Raw genomic sequence first — 25,854 nt, 5'->3', positions numbered from 1 at the left:
TCTATTTGATTGTTCAGTAAAAAATTTTATAATTATTTTTTTTATTTAATAATTAAAGAAGTAATTTTAAATATATTAGTATATTTTTTTATTTTTTAAAAATATTTAAATACATTAAAAAAATGTGAAAAAAAAACGCTTGTTTTTTTTGAGAAAAATTTGATGAGATTTTTACCATTATTTAATAATGACATCATGTGTAACACGTGTAGCGTAACCACGACATAGGTGGTATCCCGCGCCGTTTCTATGTTGTTCCCGATGCATGATGACTCATATACTTGTGTAGTACCCCACCTAAGATCAAGCCACGTGTTAACTCTTCCATTTTTCATAATAAATAAATAAATAATAGTAGTAATGTGGGCAGCATGCGTGAGTATAAAGCAACAAAAAGAGACAGAAAAAAGAATTTGAACGGAAACGTCGGAAAGGACTTTCAAAATCCCCACAGTTGGCCACGCCTCGTCCCTCGCTCTTCCACGCTCCGTCCCTACACCCGCCTTCCTCGCTTTTCCTCTCGTTCACTCTTTCCCCCTCTCTCTCTCTCTCTCTACCTTGTCTCGGTTTCCTCGCCAATCCCACCCGTCAAACGGACTAAGGTTGCTTTCTCTGGTTCAGCTCTCTCTGAATGCATTTCTCCTTATTGGCTTGTTACGTAATTTAACTTCATTTTGTATCTGTTCCTGTTGATTTTGAATGTGCTATGAGGGGTTGTCATGATTGGTGAGGAATTTCGGGTTGTTCCTGGTGACTGACTTGCAAAGAATATCTCGGAGTTCTGACACAATGAGAGGTACCCCACCTGGGATTTTGCTAATAAGAAGCATTAGAGGCAGGGATTGGTCCTTTGCTACCTATAGGTATTTTGTTTTGTTCATTACCTTCATTGCTTATGCTTGTTATCATGCTTCTCGAAAACCCACTAGCATAGTGAAGAGCGTTTTGTATCCTGACCCCAAAAGAATCCCGGGGCAGTATCCTTGGCCTATTGGCAAGTTTTTTATCAAGGAGAATTTTGTAGATAATGACATTAGCTCGTTGAGATACAAGGGTTGGGCTCCATTTAATGAACCGGATGGGCCGTCAAAATTGGGGGAGATTGATGTTGCATTCCTAGCATGTTATTCTTTGGGAATGTTTGTTGCCGGACATTTGGGCGATAGGTTGGACCTCCGGCTGTTTTTGGCGAATGGGATGATCGGCAGTGGCATTTTTGTTGGGTTATTTGGGATGGGATATTTTTGGAATGTGCATGCGTTTTGGTATTTTCTTGTAATGCAAATGGCTGCTGGGTTGTTTCAAGCAACGGGTTGGCCTTCGGTTGTTGCTGTTATTGGTAGTTGGTTTGGGAAGAGGAAGAGAGGTTTGATAATGGGTATTTGGAATGCGCATACTTCTGTTGGGAATATCACTGGGTCTCTTTTGGCTGCTAGTGTCTTGGACTATGGGTGGGGCTGGTCTTTTATAGTTCCAGGCGCATTTATCATTATGGGAGGGATAATGGTTTACTTGTTCTTGCCCGCTTACCCCGAGGATTTTGGGTTTACCTGCCTGCCTGGTGTAGCTTCGAATTTACAGGAAACGCCTAATGACGAAGAAGCTCAGATTACTAAAGGAAATGTGCCGCGAGGGGAAACAAATGTTGTCTCCCAACATGGGATGGTGAGGAGGAGAGGTGTCGGGCTTCTTGAAGCATGTTTAATACCAGGAGTAATACCATTTGCACTGTGCCTTTTCTTCGCTAAGCTTGTGGCCTACACATTTCTGTACTGGCTACCATTTTATCTTAGTCAGACGGGTATTTTCTATACTCCCAGCTTTATTAATCAGCTTAATCAACATAGAAGTCTAAACTAATGTAACTTTTAAGTTCGTAACATTTTACATTGCTGTTTGGCTTGTCAGATAGCTTTCGAGTTTTGTTCCTGGTATATATGTTCTTTCGGACTCTTGAGTAACAAGATTAGAGGAGATTTTAAGCAATTTTGGATAGCTAGAAGTAACAAGAACTGCTTACATAAAGGAGGTAAAAGAATAGCGTATGGTAACTTGCTATGGGACCAGTATAAATAGTTCTTAATGCAGTCCCAAAATGACCTTCTCTATCAGAGGTGAATTGGTCTCATTTGCAGAACAAGGATAATATATAAAGATAGTGTCTCATAATCAATGGTTTCCAGTTGACTATAGAATTGCTATTTTGAATTGACATTAATAACTAGTAAATAGAAATAAGTGCTATATTTTCAATAAAAAAAGGAGACTGATATGGTTGAAGTATCTTGTGTCTCCATCCTTCTGCTCCTCTATGATTTCATGTAACTACAGTTAATTCCATACAATCTGGGCAAAGTGACAGTCATTTTCAACAAAATAAAAGAGAAAAGTGATGTGATTGTACATTGATGTTGGTGTCATCTTCCTAATCTAAGTAGTGACCCAACTATATTCAGAAGGGAAAACTGCTTACAACTTATCTTCAAATTATATTTATATTTTTTTAACAATTTGTGCCTTTGTATGTGTGCCCGTGCGCACATATATATTTTTACCATAAGATAGCTTGAAAGATTAATCATGCAAACATGCTCATGAATCTTCATTTGAAGGCCTGTCACTTAATGATTTTAACAGATCTCAGGTTGACAGTTCGAAAACATTCTGTACCTTATTGTGAGTCCCCCTAACTAGATTATTCCAGTTTGCACCCATTGTTGATTTATCGTAAGAATAGAGGCAATATACCTTTGTACCACCCGGGTTCATGTTCTGATCAAAATCGTCACTGTGAGGACCCATCAAGTGTTTTTTGCCAATTCATTGTGTATTATATGTGTGGATGGTAACCTCCATTAAAATTTAGAAAATTGATTTTGCTACTGCTGATAAGTTGATGCATTATGAACATGGCTATCTGTAGTTGCACCATTTCTGTATGGGTAGATTTTTGCACTTGTTGCCTGCTTCCAAATACTTTAGTGATTTCATTAAGCCATATACTGTGCCTTGAATCGTCTTTATGATCTGCCATAATGTTTCTATGATTTGGCAGAAATTGGTGGAGAGTATATTTCTGTGAAATCTGCGGGAAACCTATCCACCTTGTTTGATGTAGGTGGCATTGTTGGTGGAATCCTTGCTGGCTACATCTCTGATAAACTTGGTGCTAGGGCTACTACAGCTGCCAGCTTCGTGTATGCTGCAATTCCTTCAATGCTATTGTATCGCACATTCGGAAATGTTTCAGTGAATGTCAACATTGTACTTATGATGATAACTGGCTTGTTTATAAACGGGCCCTATGCACTCATCACCACTGCAGTTTCTGCGGACCTTGGCACCCACAGTTCCCTTAGAGGGGATTCTCGAGCATTGGCAACAGTGACTGCCATAATTGATGGTACTGGATCAGTTGGAGCAGCTCTTGGCCCTCTTCTTACTGGGTTCCTCTCAACAAAAGGATGGGATGCAGTATTTGTGATGCTAATGATTGGTGCTCTTATTGCGGGACTTCTTTTGTCGGGTTTGGTTATAGCTGAACTCTCTGAGAGAACTTGCAATCCAATGTCTCAATCCAGCGGCCAGCAAAGTCTTGGAGGTAAGACAGTTATTTTTCCCCCTTCCTTTATACTTCTTTCTCAGAATCCAGTGCTGAATTCTGAATTTACTGAAATGCTAGCTAGCAATAGGGTAATTACTGGTTGTCTGTTTCTAAAATTGCCCCTAGCTTCCATGCATCTTACAACCAATGAATTTATTTATTTATTTATTTTTGCCTCAGTGGATTGGCAAAACAAAGGAGGCCGAGTCTGTGGAGTGAAATCATCTTTCTACTTATTTCGATGAATTTTCAATCACTAATGTCTTTGATGGTAGTTTGGACTGTTCATGGAATTGAATTGTTACCCTGTTCAAATATTATTTAAAAGATGACAAATATAGCTCACAATTCACAACTGAGATACTCCCTAGGAATTTCTGACACAATCATCTTGGCTTTGAAAAAGGGTTTTACAACGTTTCGGATTCAGTCTATGGCCGTGGTTCTCAAAATCCACGATCAACTGCTGATATGCCATCTATTTTCACTTGTATCTAAGCCCCAGATTCCTCATCTTGAATCCCTCTACACGTCTTGGGACCAGAACTGTAATGTCTCAGGCATGGACTAACAGGTGCTCTCTTCTTTTTGCAGATCATGTGACTCAACCACTGCTAAGGGATCGAAGGTGATATAAATTTGGGTCTTAAGAAGCTTCATGTTGTTGATAACATCAAAGGAAAAGGCTCAACTGCATAGGACTGGTATTTCATGTTTACTTCGATGAATAGTATTGAGGCAGCACCTATGTATTTCCGAAGATTTTTTCGCTTTGGTTGCATCTTGTAGCACATGCACTCAATATCCTATTAGGGATTTGTGACTTGTGAGAATTGCTAGATTTACATAGGGATTTTATAAAAGTGAACTTACGAACTAACATAGCTTGATGTGATGCGTCAGAACTACTTTACAATAAAAAAAACATTACAATCTAATGTAACTACTTTACAATGAAAAGAACAGTACAATCTAATGTATAACATCAAAGCTACGTTAATTTGTGAATATTTTATAAAATCTCTATATGGATGAAACACTTATCGTCCTGTAATGTACACAAACTACCCAGCAATGTATAGATTTTGTTTACTTGGCCCCTCAATGGGCTCTCCAAGCCAGTCTTCTCTTGGGAGCTTACCCCTAATCACTGAATGCTCAAGTTTTTGGACAAAGCAATCTCAGAATAGTTGGAGGTTAACTATTAGGATAAAGCTTGGTTTGGTTTCACAAACTTTTGAAATCATCTCATTCTATTTTATCTCATCTCAACATTCAAACAGTATTATTTTTCAATTTCAAATTTTAACTTTTTTATCTAATCATTACAAATTTTCTAAATTCTTAAACAAAACACAAAAAATAATTTAATTTTTTCAAATCTCACAACAAAAATTATATTAAAAATTATATTCTAACCCTTTTTTAACTTTATAATTTTTTTTATTATCTTTTTCCCTCTTATTTTCTAAAACTTCATAACAATTTTAACTCAAATCATTTCACTATTATTCACAAATTATTTTACTACTGCTTATAGATTTTTCATCTCATTTCATCTGTATAACCAAACGAGTCCTAAATTATCGTTTACGTTTTTCTTTTTAGAAATTGAGACTTGTAGTTTAAATAGTTTTAAATTGAACCTTGGGGCTAGGATCATATTTCAAATTGGTATTTTCGTCAAAATTTTGTTAATTAAGAGACGGAAGATATTAAGATGATGCATAAACTGCCACGTTATTACTAATCAAAAGAAAACATGTCGTATTTATACACAATCAATTTACAATTAACTAATATGAACTAACATAGTAATGATTGAAAAACCAATTGAAATATCATCCTAACTTTGGGGGATTAAGCATCTGTTTGACAACACAATTATTCTGACATTCTCAAATATAGGGGAGTAAGTTTACCGATAAGTATATTGATCGGTTTCAGTTCATACAACCTTAGAATTTTGGTTTTAGGTCTGGTCTCGAGGTGTGGTTTTTACCGGACATACCGAAGTGTATATATAGTTTTTTAAAATATTTATATATATTATTTTATATAGTAGCTGTATAAGTTAATTATGTGATTTTTATTTGATTTATCATCATTGACCATATTATTTAATAGTCATTAATCATAAATAAAATGTTAAAATCTTAATATGTATTAAATATCATAATTCATTTACTATTCATGAATACTAAATTAGTAATTATTAATATCATAAATATTTGAACACCAAGCACTTACAAGTTACAAGAGTCATATTGTTCTATTCTGCTTCAAAATATGAGGAATCCTTTTTTTTTTTTTTTTCAAATTGAAGACATGACCCACCTTGAGAAAGCCACTAAATATTTGCCAACAAAAATACGATATTTTTTTGGGTTCTTCCTATATATACGTATGTAGGCATCTCCTTTAGCAAACCAACAACATGTTATTTTCTGCCAAGCTGTTACGAGATATCATTAATTGTTCCTTTTAAAATAATGTAACACAATAATTCTGAGATGTGTGAGCACTATGTACTTTTCAAAATCGACATCCTAATGTATTAAATGCAATAGCAATGGAGAATGAAAAATTCTATACATAAGCCTCACACTCTGCACATCCACTTAAAAACATGTCATTTTATATTTTTAATTAACATGTCATTTTATATTTTTATAAAATGATATGTTTTTAAGTGGGTGTGCAAGATGTGAAGCTTGTGGGTAGCATTGCTCATGGAGAATTATCCACCATGAGTTCTTGGAACGAATGAAGTATTTTGATTGGTCTACATGACATAGATCATGTTTCAAATTGGTATTTTCGTCAAAATTTTATTAATTAAGAGACAGAAGATATTAAGATGATGCATAAACTGCTGCGTTATAAATAATCAAAAGAAAACATGTCGTATTTATACACAATCAATTTACAATTAACTAATATGAACTAACATAGTTATGATTGAAATATCATCCTAACTCTGGGGGATTAAGGATCTATTCGACAACACAATTATTCTGACATTCTCAAATATAGGGTGTATAAGTTTACTAATAAGTATATTGGTCGGTTTCAATTCATATAAGTTTAGAATATTTTCGGTTTTTGGTCTGGTCTTGGGATGTGGTTTTTACCGGACCGACCGAAGTGTATATATAGTTTTTAAAAATATATATATTATTTTATATAATAGCTGTATAAGTTAATTATGTGATTTTTATCTAATCTATCATTATTGACCATATTATTTAATATTCATTAACCATATATGATAAAATGTTAAAATCTTAATATGTATTAAATATCATAATTTATTTACTATTGAATACTAAATTAGTAATTATAATTAATATCATAAATATAATTAATTTATAAATATCATAAATATCTAAACACCAAGCACTTACAAGTTACAAGAGTTATATTGTTCTATTCTGCTTCAAAATATGAGGAATCTTCTTCTTCTTCTTCTTCTTCTTCTTCTTCTTCTTCTTTTCCCTTTTTTTTTCGAATTGAAGACATGACCCACCTTGAGAAAGCCACTATATATTTGCCAACAAAAATACGATATTTTCTTGGGTTCTTCCTATATATAATACGTATGTAGGAATCTCTTTTAGCAAACCAACAACATGTTATTTTCTGCAAAGCTGTTACGAGATATCATTAATTGTCCTTTTAAAATAATGTAACACAATAATTCTGGGACGTGTGAGCACGATGTATACTTTTCAAAATCGACATCCTATGTATTAAATGCAATAGCAATGAAGAATTATGTCCCTGTTGAAAACTCCAAAATGGACAACTTTCATTCTCCACCATGAGTTCTTGGAACGAAAGAAGTATTTTGATTGGTCTACATGACATAGATCATGTTATAAAAGTGAATTTATAAATTGATATGATCCGATTAAAATTTCAGATTGTAATTTTTCTTTTTATTTCTAACATCTCATGTCAAACTATGTACAACAATTTATAAATTTACGTTTGTAAAATTTTTGCGTAGACTTAAGACTAATGAAACAAGCAATATAAAGCATAACCCAATAATCCAAGCAACTCCCAAGGAATATATATATATATATATATATATATATATATATATATTAATATGCCATTTTATTAATTTCCAAAACACTTAAACTATGCTTCTTTATGAGTTTGAACAAACCCACACAATAAGGGTCCACTGAGTTAGGCCGTGAGTTTGGATACATAAATGGTTTTATCTCATCTTATTTTATTATTATAATTTTTTTAAATTTTCACATAAAATTTAATAAATAATTCAACTTTTTCAAATCCCAAAACAATAATAATATTAAAAAATAATATTCTAACATGAAAATTTTATTTAACTTTTATCTAAAACCATCTCATCTCATCTCATCTTATTTCACTATCCAAACGGAGCCTTAAATAGAATACTGCATACTCTTTTGTCTGAATGGTAAGGTTTTGGTCCTATGCATTTATTTATTTTGTTCCAGAGAGAGATAGCTGACAAAACTCGATTTAATTTCTCCTCCACGCATATAATATATATATATATATATTGTGTGTGTGTAATGAGTTTGTAAATGATTTATAAAAACATAGATTGATTTGCAAAGGCAAAGAGTGCTTAATTATTATTAATTAATGAGAAGATCAAGATCATCATCATCAAGAAGAATTTTACTGATCTTTTGCTAGCCTTTGATCTGCTCAGGAGAAAATGCAAACCCCATGCTTCTTAATGACCACCCAATTGCAATTTAGATAATTATTTGTTATTTCGGAATGTGTTTACTAAAAAGATAATAAATAAAATTTATCTAATATTGATTAAACAGAAAACTCTCGCAGAATGTTTCTATTAAGAAACTTTGAGGAATAACAAGTACGTACGTACACTACTTGATTAACTCAACAACTCGAAAAAAATTATATATATGTTCGCTCGAGAGGACATGATTGACCATGTGCAAAATTGTAAACTTTTGGATATGAAAAATATTTTAGTCACGAATTAGAAATTTTATAAAAGTAAATTTATAAACTGATTTGTTGATATGATACATTAGATTGTAAATTTATTTATATTATTTATAAAATAAATCTAACGTTTCATATGAAATCATATCAATTTATAAATTTATTTTTATAAGATTTATTTATGTCTGTAATATTTCTCTTTGGATATTGGATAGCAATAATTCATTTTATCGACTGGATCAAGTAGCTAGCGGTCAAAGCCACCTGCATGCAGGCATGCATTAGGAGAATCCTCGAAAACTCCTTCCCAAGCCGCCTTTGATCATCTTGATCTTAAAATTCTCCATGAACGTCCACCTCAAACCAATCTAGCTTAATTGCACCAGTTTCCAAGTGTATTATAATTTATAACTTTCCAATATGATATAATATATGAGAGAATCTAGCTAGCTAGCTAGCAGCAGCTTTATCCATCTTCTTTACATAATTTTCTATGATCACTAATCATGTACTTATAATTCTTTTACAATTTATTTTCAAACAATCAATGAAATTATGCCACTTCATTAAAAATAAATTTTAGTATTACAAAATCATTCTCCATTTCATGTAGATTTGTAAACTAGTTATAAAATATAAAAATTCTACTCATCTCCTCACATTATGCACACATTATATATAATTTTTTAATTTTTTTATTATTTTTTCTTATCAAATATATAGTGTATGAATGAAAAGTAGAAGAAATTAATTAATTTATAAATAATAAAACAAAAAAAAGTAAGATGCGTGGTATGTGGAGATAATAAATAGCGAAGCTTGTAAAATAAGTGATTGTGATCGACTCTCGAGAATGAGTCAGCAACTAAATATATAAATTTATCATCATTATCGTCATCGTCGTCGTGTGTGCAAGTTTAAGCTTAGCTATGATGTTTGAACTTTACAAGAGATTTTCAATTAGATTAAGGTAATGGAACAAGATCAACATGCATCACCAACTTCTTGCCTTCGCTAACCTAGGTAGGCTGCAGCCTTCCTAGCTTGCTTGCTTTGTCTCTTTTGTTATTCTTTGATGCCGAATGATTGAGGCATATTGCGTCGGTATTTATTACACATTTAAATATTTAATAAATATTAAATAACCCATTTTATTTTAAAAAAATATTAGTCTAATCTAGATTAATATTTCCAGCATCGCAATTATATATTAGCGTTGCTTCCTCATCAACACAAGAGGGACGATAATACTACATCTCAAAAATTTTTTCATGTCGAAATGAAATACCGACACAAAAATGTGGCCATTTGCGGCGTAATTTGTCACTGCTAAAGGAGGACATGAGCAACCAAAAGGACATTCCAATGGTAGGAAAAACGCCCTATTTGCGACCAGATTCAAGTATCACAATAACTAAATAGTATCCCAAATGACTACTTCTCATTCCCGGCACATATATCCGATCTCAAAATCATTCATTCGCCACAAATGGACTATTTTTCTTGTCATTCTATCTTGTCGCAATTACTAGTTAGCTTGACAACAAAAAAACATAACTTTATTTCTGTCGATACCTATAGCATCACAAATACTTTAGACAGAGTTTTTATGACGGTAGTTTATCAACTAATGCATTTAATGCATTTCCGGCGATCATCAAAATGACACAAATACACAAGATCCGCCACAAAAAATCGTTGGGATCTTCTCGCCACTAGGATCTCCTCGCCACTAGGGCTGTAAGCGAGCTGAGTAGAGCTGAGTCGAGCTTTGGCTTGTCGAGCTTGGCTTGACTTCAAATATTTGAGCTCGAGCTCGAGCACGTGCTTGAAATCTTTATTTATTATTTGTTCGAACTCGACTCAGTAAGCTAGACTCCCAACTCGAGCTTGAGCTCGAATTATTTATTATTTATTTTTTGAATAAGATTTAATAATGAATAAATTAGATAAAGAAAAAAAATAAAAAGTCTAATATTGAATTTGTACAACTAATAGATTTTAAAAATTTATAAATAATTAATATCTAACTAGTTGATATTTATCCATAATAACAATATATTATATGCCTACATATATTATTAATACATACACATAATATGATAGTATATATCTATTTCATATATATTTCCTACATACTAGTATATGAAATTATTAAATCTTATCGACTAATTATTGTACAAATTATAAAATATAACTATGGAGTATATTTCATATATAGACATAAGTAATTAGGTTACATATTATATATTTAATTATAAAAGTGCTATGCTTATATTATTAGCTAATACATATATATGTATATATACATAGATGTATGTATATTATCAATATATGAATAAGTTTTAATCAACTCGAGCATAAACGAGTAGGCTTTAACAAGTCTTAGCGGAATTGAGTCGAATTTTGTCAAGTATGTGTCATTTACTAATCGAGCGGATATCTGCTTTCACGGGTGAGCTTTTTTTTTTCACAAATTGAGTTCGATTCGAATTTAATCGAACGAATACCGAGTTGATTATTGAACAGACTGATTCATTTACAACCCTACTTGCCGCAAATTGTTAGTCGCAAATATTATTAAAGATCATGTTATGTACCGTTTTTGGTTTTAATGGGATAAGTACAAGTGATTAGTGATGCGGGGGAGACATGAAATGGGGGCATGGGATTATGTCTATTATCTTTCTAGAAGTACTGATTGATTAGGCAGTGGATTAGTTTCCACCTTTATTATGTTGCATGCACGCCGGGCACGTTTAATTTGAGTATTTTTACCTTTAATTTCTTGCTCTCTATAGGAGTAAGCCTATCTTCATCCTTTCTAATGTCTACCTAAAAAGCCACAAAGACTCAAAAGAGCTCCACCAACAGCATGCCCACGTGTCAATCACAGCATGGATTGCGTGGAATCTCCATCCACTCATCTGGAAAGATACAAAGATAATATTCTCCCAAAACCTCCTTTCCTTTCCCTCTATTTTCTGTCTATATATCAACCTCGCATCACTACTCTCCCCTATCCCTCACAAAAAACATCTCTCTCCTCCTCCACCTCGATCTCATCCATTTCTTTCTTCATTCTAACCATATTTTCCTCTTCTCAGTCACTCAATTCACACAGACACATTGCTAGCCAGCTAGAGCCATGGCTCTCCCGCGTGCCGTGCTCTTGCTAACCATATTGTCACTCACCCTCATAGCATCCTCCATTAATGCTCAAGTTCCACCCTCCAGCTCCCAGCCGCCAACCAACATGGCTACTCCCCCACCAACAACCATGGCCACCCCGCCACCAAGCGCTGCAACTCCTCCTCCAACCTCGCCCCCAGCCACAGCACCAAGTACTGCTTCAATGCCTTCCCCTCCCCCAAGCCCAACAAGCTCAGAGAGCCCAACATCTAACGCACCATCTTCACCCTCTGCGCCTGAACCACCATCATCAATGCCTCCATCTCCTCCTTCCCCATCACCAGCAGCAGAACAGACTCCAGGTCCCGCACCAACAACCATGGCCACCCCGCCACCAAGCGCTGCAACTCCTCCTCCAACCTCGCCCCCAGCCACAGCACCAAGTACTGCTTCAATGCCTTCCCCTCCCCCAAGCCCAACAAGCTCAGAGAGCCCAACATCTAACGCACCATCTTCACCCCCTGCGCCTGAATCACCATCATCACCTCCATCTTCTCCTTCCCAATCACCAGCAGCAGAACAGACTCCAGGTCCCACGGGGATGGCACCAGGAAATGCTCCGGCCTCACCCAACGACGGCAGTAATGTTTTTGTTCATGGAAGCAGCATGGCCTTGGTGGTAGCATTGTTTGGAGGGTTTGCACTCCTTGTTTGATGACATTCATGATGATCTGGCTCATTATTGTTTAGAATCATTGTTCGTATTTTAATTTTTTGTTCCCCTTTTTTGTGTGTTTTTTCTCATAATATTGATACTTGGTAGCTGTTCCATTTGTGATTTTGTGAAGGGAGGAGGTGGATTTGGAGATATATCAGATATTACAGGTATTTGTTCTTAGTATATTTTGAGTACTTAGCAGAATAAGAGGGACCTTGGGATTCCTATTTGTTTAATTTGTAACTTTCTAAGTGCTAGATTTTAAGCCCCCAAAACAAAGCTAAAGTGTTAGCATATAAGGTAGCTAAAATATATATTTTTTTAATATTAGCTAGTCTTTTTAATTATTGTTATAATATCAAATGATCATTGAATAAAAAATAACAAACAATTTTTTAATAATTATAATTTGATGCACATTGAGAGATGATTAAAGGGCTATTTTCTTGGAAATTAATTGCTGCAAATGTTTGTACTCCGAAATATATCATAATTTAATCCAAGTACCTAAACAATTTTTTTACAAATTAATATACATGAGAATGCATGATGCTTACATGATAAGGAAAAATAAATAAATAAAACATGCGTGCATGATTCAAACTACTTCTTCCCTTAACAGCTAGAAAGGTGGTTAGGGGGTAGATGGACATTTGATGAATAGGAATAAATGGTGTAAAAAGTTAGGTGCTAGCTCATGTGAAGATATATTATATATATAATTAATATTTGAAAGAAATTAGAAATTAATTAGGGCCCAGGGAGATGATCAAATCATCATGTTACTGCTTTAATTTGGAGATGGGAAGGTTTCCTTTAGTATTGATCAGTGCCATGAAGATTAAAAGAAGAAATGGCATTTTTATTTTTTTGTGGTGGCAGCACGAGTAGCTGGTTAATTTGTAGGGCTAGCGCTAGCGGCTTGCGACAAATCGAAAGTGATGTATTCACATGCATGGTTTTATTAGCCCCACAAACATGTACGTATATATGTAATCATGTGTGGGCCGGGGAGAGAGAGAGAGATTTGTAATTGCTAACATACGTGCAAGAACCATTCTGTGATATCCCTGCATTCTCATAAGTGATAAGGGTAGATATAGTGTATAAGATCTCACATTATTTAGAAATAAAAAATTATTGCTCCTTATAATAATGTTCTAACGGGGTCCAATTATATCATTGTCTAGTCCATTTGAAGTATAGGTTATATAATTTGGGCCTTCTACTAAAATGTTACACATTCTCAAAGTCCATGCATGCCACTGAATTTTGGGAGACACAATGATCGAACCAACACAATCCCCACAAATTCCCATCCTTGTTGGTAATGCGTAAACCCTCCACGCCAATGTGAGACAACATCACGAGCAAGATGCTACTATTCTCTCTCTTTCTCTCTCTCTCTCTCTGGTTTGCAACATTCCCCAATTACAATGTATTTCCATTATTTTTTATGAGAAATACTATTTGTCATCTACATACCACACACCACACACCAACATATATATGATTTATCATTTATGTCATTTATGTTGGTGTGTAGTGTTAGGAATGATAAGCAGAATTTTTTATTTTTTATATCTCTCTCAATACTCTCTCGCACGTACACACATAATACATGTACATATAAGATTCATGTTCTTCATGGATTATAATAGGGGACAAATCTTCTCATGAAACAACTATAAATACATGTTTAAGAGTACTAGTAAATATCAGTTTGACTAATAGATTATGTAAATGTAATTTATGTTTGGTTATGATTAGATGAGGCTATACTTGAAATAGAATTATGGATGAATATAAGTTTAAATAAGACTCTAAGAGTGCATCCGATAAAGATAAGTATGTGAACGAAAGAAATTCGATTAAGATAAGTTTTGAATTGTAACTCTTATCAAATCTTGTTTATATTATGAGATAAGAGTCTACAAGAGTCTTATGTATGTGTTGAGTTTAAGAGTCAGTAGAAGAGATAAAGATGCAAACTTTATTGAAGAAACTGAAACAGAATTGAACTCAATCTAGTCCAAAAAAAGTGATCCAGTCTGATATGTTCGCAAATAGTTAGCAACGTATCTGACTTAGATTTTGGATAAACCTAGTGGTAGAATCCTTCTCCAAATCAATGACATCATTGCCTATTTATAGAGAAGTTGGCTGAGGATTTTAGATAACACTTAAACTGCACATATTCACAAGTATTTGAGAGATTGAAGATCTGGATAGAACTTCAAAAGATCGTGCAAGAGAAAATTCTTGAGAGAACGATTTTCTAAAAAGACTCAGTCTGTGGGATTGAGTGAGAGGATACTCCAAGGGGGGAGTTGTCGTGTTCAAGATTAACCACTGGAGGTTCCAATAGAAAAGATAAAGATTGGAAAGTGTTAGAGGTTCTAACTACCTACTGCGGTAGAAGACAAGCGGGTCGCGTGTTTTGGGTAAACGTGTCTAGTTACAAAAGTTTTGTAAATCTTTTATTTGTAATACTCTCAATCGATAAAATTGGTTTTCCTGGATTTGGTATATCAATATGTATTATGGCACTTGCTTTAGGGAAAAGTATACAAATCCTTCTTCAACATGACCAACATGGCTATAGGCTGATAAAACATATACAAATGAAATGTAATCAGGTTCAATCCCCTTCCCAAACATTTCCTCAAACAACTCAATGGCTTGGTTTGCACAGTCATGTTATTGGCAAGCAACAATCATCGTTGTCCAACAAATCACATTTCGTTCTTGAGTATCTTCGAACACACGATTGGCATCAACCAAGCTCCCACTTTTTGCATACATTGTAATCAATGAGCTTGCAATGCATGCATTGTTCATAAAACCTGTTTTTATGGTCCGATCATGGTTCAAAGCGTCTTGATTCAGTGTTGAAAGACTAGTAGAAGCATGAAGGACAGAAGAGTATGTAGCCTCATCAAGTGCTATACCTAACCAGAGGACGAAAGTGGAAAAATTGAAAAAAAAAAACCATTGAAACAAGACGCAAGGGCTGGGAAACTAGAGGATGAAAGAGAGATAGAGTGATTTACTGGCAGTCGAGGAAACTCAAATGCACGAGCCTGAAATAGAACCAATGAAATGGGACGCGGGGACTAGGAAAATTGCTAAACGAGACAGTTGGCTGGGACTGAACGAGATGGGACGAGAAACTCATGGAGACAAGACAGCTCTGGCGAATTTCTTAAAAAAATAAAAGAAGTTGACTTTGCATTATGCCAGGTCAAGTGTGTGAATCCCTTTATGTCTGTAGCGAGTCACACACACACACATAGATATATATATATATATATATATATATATATATTGAATTGGATCACGGACTCATTTTAATTTGAATCAAAATCTTTTAAAATCGATATTTAAATTTGAGTGTATAAAGTAAGATAAAAGACAAATATATGAAGTTGTGCTATATGGCATTGCTTTGTGTGAGTTTTTTTAACACATTAAGCCTCATTTTTTTTCACAAATAAGATAAACTGAGTTGAGATAAAAGTTGAAAGTTGAATAAAATATTATTAGAATATATTGTTTTAATATTATTTTTATTTTAGAATTTAAAAAGTTAAATTGTTTATTTTATTTTATGTAAAAATTTAATAAAATTATAATAATGACATGAGAATAGTTATAAAAATAAACAAAACCTAAATGCCATTGGAGACAAATTTCATGTTTTCCCTCTTCCGTTTGGGCAGAAACTTCAATATCTTGGATCCTTACCTCTATAAGAATTTCATAACGTTTTGAGGAGGGATAGGTAGAGGATTGTGGTAATAAATAAGCTAACAAAGTCAATGGGCCATCGGGGCATCAGATGGATGGTTGATGGCATTTTTTTCCTTACCCAATAAATGCATTCTAATTCAAGTTAAAAGCTGGAGTTCAATGGAAATATTATTATTTCTATCTGTAAATTGGTGTGGATGGAAAAGTAATGGAGACGAAATAATTAATTTAATTTAATTTAATATTAAAAAAATTAAAATTAAAATTAAGATAAAAAGATTAATTCGGGTCAAACTTACTATTTTATTATTTGAGTAATATATATGTACAATCCATTTTATAACTCTTTATACAATTATATTTTAAAATAATATTATTTTTTAAATAAATTTATTAAAATATCCATCATTTGAAATAAGGTCGTGTTGGTAAAAAATTGACTATTCCTATATTATTTTTTGAGAAAATATTATAGGTACAAAAGAATTATATAAAGTAATCTTATAAATTGATGTGATTTGATGTCGTTGATTAGATTATAAAATTAATTTTATTATAAAATAAATTTAATGAAACCACATCAATTTATAAAAATCTTTTATATAATTCTTTTATAAATGTAATTATACTCTATTTTCTTTACTATTAATCTCTTATTTTGGAGTAAAAGACAACTCATCCTCTTTTTGGCCAACACCGATGTCATAACTGAAAGGGGCTTAGGAAATCTTTGCCGGGAAAAATCTGATCAAATAACAGTTAAACCAATCTCTGACTTCGTCTCCACCACTTATTTCTTTGCTGATTAAAGTTAAACTATCTTCTTCTCTTTCACACACTCTCTTACTATCACAAACTTTGCAGAGACATTTTCTGGAGCATCAATGGCCACGATTTCTTGCCATCTTCTGTTTCTGAACACTCCTCGCTCACACCCATATTCACACCGGCCTCAAGCTAAACCACTCTCACATGGGCGGCCTCGATTCCAAGCCAGAATCGGAACTAAACCCACTATTGCATCATTCATCAAAGCTCAAGCTGAAGCTCAAAAGGAGGAAATTGTCATCGTAGGCGCTGGGATTGGCGGGCTTGCCACTGCGTTGTCTCTTCACAGGTTGGAATTTCTTGAATCCCAATGTTAGCATAGTTACTTATTCATAATACCCCCCCCCCCCCCCCCCCCCCCCATGTTATTGCTGTTTTGTTTCTCTGGTTTACCCACTGTTCTAAATTAACCCAAGTATCCCCGTGAAGGGCTTGTAAGGAATCCTTTCTAATGGATATGATACCATTCTTAGGAAAGTAATTGAGTTAAGTGTTCAGTTTATTTTCGAGAAAATGGGAAGATAAAAGCAATGAAATTAATGTAATGTTTCTTACGCGTTTGGTTCTGAATGTATGATATTTATTTGCCTACATAATCTGAATAATTAGGCAATGATAAGGCAAGCTTCTTTTTTTGTTTTGGCTTTGATTTCTGCTCTAAAGAATAAGATCTAAAATTTTGTCTAAGTTATTCACATGTTCTTTGCTTTTTTAACTGATCCAATGCATTATAATTCCCCATACTTTTGAAACATCAGGCTCGGACTTCGTTCGTTGGTGCTTGAGCAGGCAGAGTCACTTCGAACTGGTGGAACTTCACTTACCCTTTTCAAGAATGGCTGGCGTGTGTTGGATGCAATAGGAATAGGCAACGATCTCAGGGGACAGTTTCTTGAAATTGAAGGGTAAGTGCTGATTTTCCAGCTCCATTTTACTCAGCAATGAGTCAATGACTGACATGGGTACTGTTAGATATCAGCAGTTTAGTTTCGCTGTAAAGAATGCGATTATGGTCTGTGTATAATTTTGTGGTTGTCCTAGATATAAGATATAGGCATAAAATCCGCAGGTAGACTTCAGCATTTGATTTCTTGGAAGAGTTTAAACTCGAGGATAAGTTATATCTTAATCACTCATGAACTATAATAACTTTTCTCAGAAGAAAATGTTTGAAGGCGCACTTCAAGATGTCATGCAACAGGTGAAGAAATAGAATTCATGAATTTTACCCTGAACTTGTTCATGGTATCAGCTGTGCAGGATGGTGGTAAAGTCAGAAGAAGGGAGGGAGTTGAGGTCCTTCAGATTTAAAGATGAAGATGAAAGGTATTGATAATTCTTCTTGTTCTAGGATGCGACTTTTAAATCTCATAGAAGCACTTTCTTCCTGCCTAGCCCCATGTTGCAAAAGTTTTTGCTCCATTAATCGGTAGCAGTAATTACATGATGACACAGCCAGGAGGTCCGTGCTGTGGAAAGGAGGATACTTTTGGAGACTCTCGCCAATCAGTTGCCACCAGGTGCAGTACATTTTTCTTCAAAGCTAGCCAATATTGAAAGAACTGAAAATGGTGAAATTATGTTGGAACTTGTGGACGGGACTCGACTATTTACAAAGGTAAGTTGATCTGATTCCAATCTTCTAGTTAAATTATATATAGAACTTAGTTTTATCTATTGATACAGATTGCATAGTTTTCGCTTCCGAATTCCTCTCAATCCAGCTGTAGACATAGAAAACAATAAGTCTAGTACAACCCTTTGATTAAGAGAGAGAGAGAGATGTTGCGTCCAATGACCCAGTTGTATGAACTTTCTCCAGTAATAAAAAGGGGGAGGACTAGAAAATGGTCATTAAATCAACCTTTCAAGAGTAGAATTCTTTATGATCTTCGTTCTCTTAAAGTAACTTGCCTTTTAACATATCCCACTGTTGCATGTAATTGTGAAATATGTATAACTCGACTCTTTCCAACAGATCTTAATTGGCTGTGATGGGATCCGGTCTTCAGTAGCCAAGTGGATGGGATTCTCTGAACCGAGGTATGTTGGCCATTGTGCTTTCCGTGGCCTTGGATTTTATCCTGAAGGGCAGCCATTTGAACCAAAAGTCAATTACATATATGGTAGAGGATTGCGAGCTGGATATGTTCCTGTTTCTCCTACAAAAGTATACTGGTTCATCTGCTTTAACAGGCCATCACCAGGTCTGTTTTGCATTTGTTATGCATTAGTCTTCTCTAGACACTTAGTTTTGTCAGAAAGCAAAAAACTTTTTAGTTTTGTCACATCGTTCTAATGATCCAGGACAAATCTTATTGCAGGTCCGAAAATTAGCGACTCATTTGTGCTGAAGAATCAAGCTAAAGAACTAGTCAGAAACTGGCCTTCAGACCTAATGAAAATTATAGATCTCACACCTGATGACACGATCATTAGAACACCACTTGTAGACCGTTGGCTATGGCCAGCCATCAGCCCTGCAGCTTCAGATGGCCAAGTGGTTCTAGTTGGAGACGCGTGGCACCCAATGACTCCGAATCTCGGGCAAGGAGCCTGTTGTGCTCTGGAAGATGCAGTAGTTCTGGCAAGGAAGCTTGCCAATGCAATCAAGTCTGAAGCAGAATCTGTAGAGGGTGCTCTTAGATCTTATGGAACTGAAAGATGGCCCCGTGTCTTTCCACTAACCATACGTGCAAATGTTGTGGGATCGGCCTTGCAGTGGGAGAATCCCGTTGTGTGTTCTCTTAGGAACAATCTTATCATCCCTAAGCTTGTTAGGCTTGGACCATTGTTGGAGCATACCAATTTCGAGTGCAAGTCCCTATAGAAAAGAAGAATATTTCATATTTCAGTGTAGCAAGACATGATTTGGGGTAGGGTACTAGAAAGCTCAAACCTTCTCCCATTTAGAACTTCGAATTATTGCTGCTCTGTAACTTATGTAAAGAGACTCTTACAAGTTTCCATAGAGTTATAGAACACATACTTTCGAAAAAACTTGTGTTTAGTAGACATAAACTGCACACAAAATCATGTTTTTATAAACTGAATTCAACATTTACAACTGTGTTCATATGAAATGGCAGAAGAATGTCTTACAAATATGAATGATATATGGGTGCTTGTGATGTAAAACTTTTCTTGTTTGGATCAAAGTCCATCAGCTCCAATTCCGGACCAAATTTATCTCTGTAGACTGTCCTCTCACCAAGAGGCTGCTGTCAATCTTCAAGCCCTCAATTCTGCCAACAATAAAATTGATTCTGATGACTGCACAACATAAACTTTGTTTTTAGACAAGTGGGTCTTGAACACAACTTCTCCCTCCATCTTGTTCATAATCTCACCCTCATCATGTTCATCCGATGAGAGGCGGTACGATTTGAGCTAGAGCTCATTGCCATGGACAATCACAACTTAACAGTCTCTGATAACTGATAAGATGATTCTGAGTAATCACAACTTAACAGTCTCTGATAACTGATAAGATGATTCTGAGTAATAGGTTTGTTTCCCTCTTAGTCTTAACATCCTGCCCTAAAATCAAAGCACACGCTTTTACTTTAAAAAGAGATTGCTCATTTTCAAATCCATGACAACAAGTGTCACTGTAGTCTGTATCACCTAGCAATCCAACAAACATTCCAATTAATACCCAGAATAGAATTGGGTGTCTATCAAACTTTGGAGCTTCAAGATGACATGCAAGGGTAATGGGAAAAAGAGGGATTGTTTTACAATAAAACTTTTACAAACCACTTTTATTTGCAAATAGCCTCGTTTGGTTACGCAGTTGAAATGAAATGAGATAAAATGTTTTATTTAAAATTAAATAAAATATTGTTATAATATTATTTTTTAATATTATTTTTGTTTTGAAATTTGAAAAAGTTAAATTATTTATTATATTTTGTGTAATAATTTAAAAAAGTTGTAATGATTATATGAAATAAGATGAGATAGTTCTCTTTGTAAATCGAGTATTTCCCATAAAGATGATGAGAGTGTCTAATAGTCATGTAATTAATATTATTAACACAATAGAAGTTAATTCTTTTTTTTTTTTTTTTGGTTATCGTTATTGTGATAAACATAACAATATCTGTCACATCAATTTTCGCACAAGGGTTAGAGTGTTTCAAATACAAGGATTCTTTAATACCCTACAAATATTTGTTCATCTTCAACAATATCATAATTTGACTTTAGGTTCTAAGCTTATATTTAAATGTTAGTAATTGAGTGATTTCGTGATGTACAAGTTAAATGTAATGTTTGTTCTCAAAGTTTTGACATAAAATATAGTTCTGAAGAATAAATTTATTTGACATCAACTTATATACAACTTATTTTATGAATATGATAGATCTCAATTATGTGATACGTCACACACCAATTTAGTAAAGAGTATTGTTATTCATCATTTCTTTTATTAGCATCCTCCCACCATTTCGTTATGTGGAATTAAATGATTGAAAAATATTTGTTATGACTAATTTATAAGCTAATTATTTGATACCATATTATAAGATGTTGAGAATACAGTAATAAAATAGATGATAAATAAATTATTTTTTAATAAATGGAGTAAGGGTGCATAACGGGTGGTAAAATAGAAATAATATTTGTAGTTATTGAGTCGGCAAATATCGCATAATCTTTTTAAAAAAATAAATAAATATTAAAAAAAAAATTAATTTTTAAAATAAATTCTATTCTTTTTAAAAGTAATTATACACTTTACCTGTAACATTTTCGGGGGCAAAATTTCGTTCCCGTCGGTACGTCACCCAAATGATGAGAATTTTCTGAACCCGACTTTCCGGGTCCTTATAAAAGACGCTACCCGCTTGGCACAAGCCCCAAGCCAACACCTGCTTCCCATTTCCTCGATTTCTCCTTTGCGTTTTCAATCTCTCTTCCTCTCAGGCAATTCATATTTGTTCCGGTCAGTTATCGCCGGGGAACGCGTTTAACGCGTTTAATTCCACCATCTCTTCGAGATTATTGTGATTTAGTCGATCCCCATCTCAACATAGCCATGAATCCCGACTAGTAAGCTTTATTCATCCTCGATTCTCCTCTTTTTGTTCCACGTTTTTCTCACATGGGGTTTGAATTCTATTTTTTCCGATTTTTTTTTTCGAATCCGTTTAGATCTGTGTTGGTTTATTGTTCAATAGCTTGAAATTTCGTTTTATTTTTCATGATTTGTTTTGAAAATCTTCTACCATGTTTGGATTATTCATTTCGCTTTGATTATTGATTATATGGAATTATCCCGTTGATTTAGATCTAGATGTTTCGTTGCCAGATCCGTTGACCCGAAACGGTTCGATTTTGTTTGCGGCAGTTAGGAACGTCTTTGGTATGATGTAATGGTGTGTGAGCTATAAGATCTCTTCCCATATTTCATCAATTATTTGTATTTCTTAACGAAAATCGTGCAAACTAGGTCTGGTGAATTCGGTGTAAGATTAGAAATTAGCCAATTGAGCCGACACTTAAATTTTAACTAATTGTTAAGCTAAAACTTCAAAGACGCAGATTTGGTCAAATGCTTGAACGTTTGGAAAATTCTAGTGGTTTAAAGGTGAGTGTAATTGGCCATACCCACAAAATATTATTCAGGAAAAGCCTAATGAAAATTTTCATATTGATGTATTATGATGTATGGGAGCAGTTTTAAGAGTGCTTTACCTGTGTTATGCAACAGTTGCATTCTTAATCTTATCCACGCTGTGAACTTACATATAATGTAATTAAGGTGTGGGTTTTGATCAAGAAATGAGGACAGGGATGGTAGTTGACAAGTTTGATTGAGGTCTTTTTGAGTTTTGGGATCGCTATGACTTGACTATCGTTTTATGAATTCATTGCCTACAGTAGTGCGCATGAAATTTAATTTTGGCTTTGAAGGCAATCTATGATGTGTTGCAGTGCAATTCATTTGCTGATGAGTAGATTTGTGGCTTCAATCTATTTTTTCTTTTAAGATTGGAGTAACATTCTACTTATTTTTTCCCATGTTATTTTCTATTTGCAGTGACTATTTGTTTAAGCTTTTGCTCATTGGGGATTCTGGTGTTGGCAAATCTTGCCTGCTTCTGAGGTTTGCTGTAAGTTTCAAGTGTCCTTTTGTTCCATGCTTATATTTAATCCATGTTTTAAAATTTTTATAAGAGGAGATTATTCAGTATATATGTTAGTCATTTCGTGAGTGCATTTACTTCCCTTCGCAAATAACTTATATAGGCTAATAATTTCCATGAGGTGATTTACTATTTTTACGGAAATTAAAAGTCTTCTGATTCGTCTCTAGGAACTGAATTTCATACTGCTATGTCAAAACAACCTTTTTCAAGAAAATAATATAACCATGCTTTCTGCTTTGGCATTCATGTGAGAAGTAATCAAGGGCTGGAATGTTTTTTTATTGTGATGTAGTCCATTTGAAACTGAAAATTCAGTATAAACATTGAGCTGTAGTGCAGGACAGCCAAAGGACATTTGTGGTATATATATTTTTTTATGCAAATTTATAGAAAATATCTTTTTCTTGTCTGATTTTACTTGTATCGATATAAAAAAAGTAAATTTACTTGTTTATTTCTTTTCTGATCTAAGGTTTCGGGTCCAAATTTTGATAATTATTCCAAAGAGACAATTTTTTATGTTTTGTAATTATATTCTATCCTTTGGGAACCAGGATGATTCATATCTTGATAGCTACATCAGCACCATTGGAGTTGACTTTGTAAGTATTCATTTTCCTAACCGTTGGCTTCCACCATTGGTATTTTTGACTTAAATATGCAGCAATTATCTCTTATGAATCTTGTATGTAGAAAATTCGCACTGTGGAACAAGATGGGAAGACCATTAAACTCCAAATTGTAAGTTAATTACCGTGTTATTACTTCATTTATCAGGGAGAATTTTAGTCTCATGATCTGTGTTGGTGTTGATTGCAATCAATTTGAGATCCCATTGGTATGAATTGCTTATTGTGTATAATAAACATACTATGGTTTTTAAATAATTGAAGATGTCAGATCTGAATGAGTGTTTTATGATTTTGAAACGTCTAAGCATAAAATTAGGCTGAAGTGTTCATATTTGTTAAGAAGAATTTTATAAGTAGTGTACAATCAGGCAGTCAAAATGTATTGTCTTGTTGGTTGATAATATGCATTTCAATGAATGTTAGTTATGTTGTAAGTAGGCTACATGACAAGGGAAATGTGAGGCGTTTTCCTGCTTGAGGAATCTCCTTTGTGCTACTACTAATTTCTGATTGCATCTTTTTCCTGTCCTTGGAACGTTCAGTGGGGCATTGCTGGTCAAGAAAGTTTTAGGACAATCACTAGCAGCCACTACTGTAAGGAGGTTCCTGCTTGGGGAATCTTCTTTGTGCTATTACTAATTGCTGATTGCGTCTTTCTCCTGTCCTTTGAACATTCAGTGGGACACTGCTGGTCAAGAACGTTTTAGGACAATCACTAGCAGCTACTATCGTGGTGCTCATGGGATTATTGTAAGTTCTGAATTTTCTATTTAATTTGCGTGCTTCTTTCTATTCTCCATTGGTGGTTCCTCTTACAAGAAATTTGGCTCAAGCAAGTGGCTGTCTGGACAGGTTGTTTATGATGTCACAGATCAGGAGAGCTTCAACAATGTTAAGCAATGGTTGAATGAAATTGACCGCTATGCGAGTGAAAATGTGAACAAGCTTCTAGTTGGCAACAAATCTGACCTCACAGCAAATAAAGTTGTGTCCTATGAGACAGCCAAGGTAATAAATACTAAACGGGCAGGCTTTCTATTCTGTTGAAAAGACTCTTTCCTAAAAAGTCTTAACTGTAATGCTTGGACATGTTGTTTCATTGTTAGGCATTTGCGGATGAAATTGGGATCCCTTTTATGGAAACAAGTGCTAAAAATTCGACCAATGTGGAACAGGCTTTTATGGCCATGGCTGCTGAAATCAAGAATAGGTACTGTATCGTGTGGCTTTTATGTTGTCATATAGTTGAAAAAGGAAAGCTGTGAAATACGGCATTGTCCGTTTTTGAGTGGTTATCTAACTCTGTTGCTTGGTCATCTAACTTGGTTTGCTGGGGAAGGGGGGGTCATCAATGAAATCTGCTAGTTATGTCGGTTCAAGATATCGACCTTTAATCAATTCTGTTGGTTCAACAGATCAAGTTATTATATATACATGTTTCGAGAGACTCACCTCATAATTTCTGTTGGTTCTATGTCTGCAGGATGGCAAGCCAACCCATGAACAATGCCAGGCCTCCAACGGTGCAGATTCGGGGACAGCCTGTCAACCAGAAGTCTGGTTGCTGCTCTTCTTGAAGGGGGAAGATGTATTAAAAGGGGTTCATGATGTATGTCTACCTACCTGTGTTTTCCTGTGGCATGTAAAACAAAACTAGTAGTCCTCTTCTTAAATACTTTGATATGAAGAAAGATTGTTAATCTGCTTGTCAGTTGTTGTTCAGCACTTACATAAATTCCATTCTTTTGAATGTATTTGATTTTGAAAACGATTGTACAAATTAGGAATTTATATCGGTGAATAGCTGTACTTTCCTGCTTGTTCCAAGTTTGTTTCCTCTACTTGATTGTGGAAAAGCTCTGATGCCAATGCCTGTTAACCTTTTACGGTAACTAAGGGCCCATTTGGAACTCAGGGGGTTGGCTCAAGTGTTGAAGGTCTTGGTCTTGGGGTATCACTCTTTTTAAGGTCTAAAGTTCAATATATCATGGGTGTAAATAATCTTTTGAGGTCACACCTCCCGGTGAAAAGTTAGTGATTTAACCA

At 34.5% G+C, this 25,854-nt stretch overlaps 4 protein-coding genes across 8 annotated transcripts; all 4 read left to right on the top strand.

The window, feature by feature from the left end:
- Nucleotides 1-400: 400 nt before the first annotated feature.
- Nucleotides 401-4,721, top strand: LOC121237243 (putative glycerol-3-phosphate transporter 4). Of its 2 annotated transcripts, none has more exons than XM_041133880.1 (3): nt 401-1,801; nt 3,119-3,601; nt 4,199-4,542. In XM_041133880.1, exons 1-3 carry the CDS (start codon nt 790-792, stop codon nt 4,234-4,236), a joined length of 1,533 nt encoding a protein of 510 aa, XP_040989814.1. In that variant the 5' UTR covers nt 401-789; the 3' UTR covers nt 4,237-4,542. The 2 variants fall into 2 exon arrangements, with proteins under 2 accessions (XP_040989814.1, XP_040989813.1); XM_041133879.1 differs by having other exon boundaries at nt 402-1,801; nt 3,056-3,601; nt 4,199-4,721.
- Nucleotides 4,722-11,735: 7,014 nt separating this feature from the next.
- On the top strand, nt 11,736-12,666 carry LOC121237896 (vegetative cell wall protein gp1-like). Its single transcript, XM_041134824.1, has 3 exons — nt 11,736-12,062; nt 12,105-12,480; nt 12,539-12,666. Exons 1-2 carry the CDS (start codon nt 11,736-11,738, stop codon nt 12,432-12,434), a joined length of 657 nt encoding a protein of 218 aa, XP_040990758.1. The 3' UTR covers nt 12,435-12,480; nt 12,539-12,666.
- Nucleotides 12,667-16,959: 4,293 nt separating this feature from the next.
- LOC121237911 (monooxygenase 2) lies at nt 16,960-20,156 on the top strand. 4 transcript variants are annotated; one of them, XM_041134841.1, is made up of 7 exons: nt 16,960-17,307; nt 17,777-17,923; nt 18,279-18,344; nt 18,474-18,636; nt 18,997-19,061; nt 19,149-19,225; nt 19,343-20,156. In XM_041134841.1, the coding sequence occupies exons 1-7, from the start codon at nt 17,075-17,077 to the stop codon at nt 19,846-19,848; spliced, it is 1,257 nt and encodes a 418-aa protein (XP_040990775.1). In that variant the 5' UTR covers nt 16,960-17,074; the 3' UTR covers nt 19,849-20,156. The 4 variants fall into 4 exon arrangements, with proteins under 4 accessions (XP_040990775.1, XP_040990774.1, XP_040990776.1 ...); XM_041134840.1 differs by having other exon boundaries at nt 16,963-17,307; nt 18,997-19,225; XM_041134842.1 differs by lacking the exon at nt 16,960-17,307 and having other exon boundaries at nt 17,782-17,923; nt 18,271-18,344; nt 18,997-19,225.
- Nucleotides 20,157-21,785: 1,629 nt separating this feature from the next.
- LOC121237747 (GTP-binding protein YPTM2) lies at nt 21,786-25,635 on the top strand. Its single transcript, XM_041134610.1, has 8 exons — nt 21,786-22,076; nt 23,068-23,140; nt 23,731-23,778; nt 23,870-23,917; nt 24,487-24,558; nt 24,661-24,816; nt 24,915-25,018; nt 25,292-25,635. Exons 1-8 carry the CDS (start codon nt 22,063-22,065, stop codon nt 25,383-25,385), a joined length of 609 nt encoding a protein of 202 aa, XP_040990544.1. The 5' UTR covers nt 21,786-22,062; the 3' UTR covers nt 25,386-25,635.
- Nucleotides 25,636-25,854: the final 219 nt, after the last annotated feature.

This window comes from Juglans microcarpa x Juglans regia, chromosome 6S, assembly GCF_004785595.1.
Source record: "Juglans microcarpa x Juglans regia isolate MS1-56 chromosome 6S, Jm3101_v1.0, whole genome shotgun sequence".
Taxonomy (NCBI): Eukaryota; Viridiplantae; Streptophyta; class Magnoliopsida; order Fagales; family Juglandaceae; genus Juglans; species Juglans microcarpa x Juglans regia.
The sequence above is the reverse complement of the archived record's forward strand: the minus strand, read 5'-3'. Positions and strand labels throughout refer to the sequence as shown.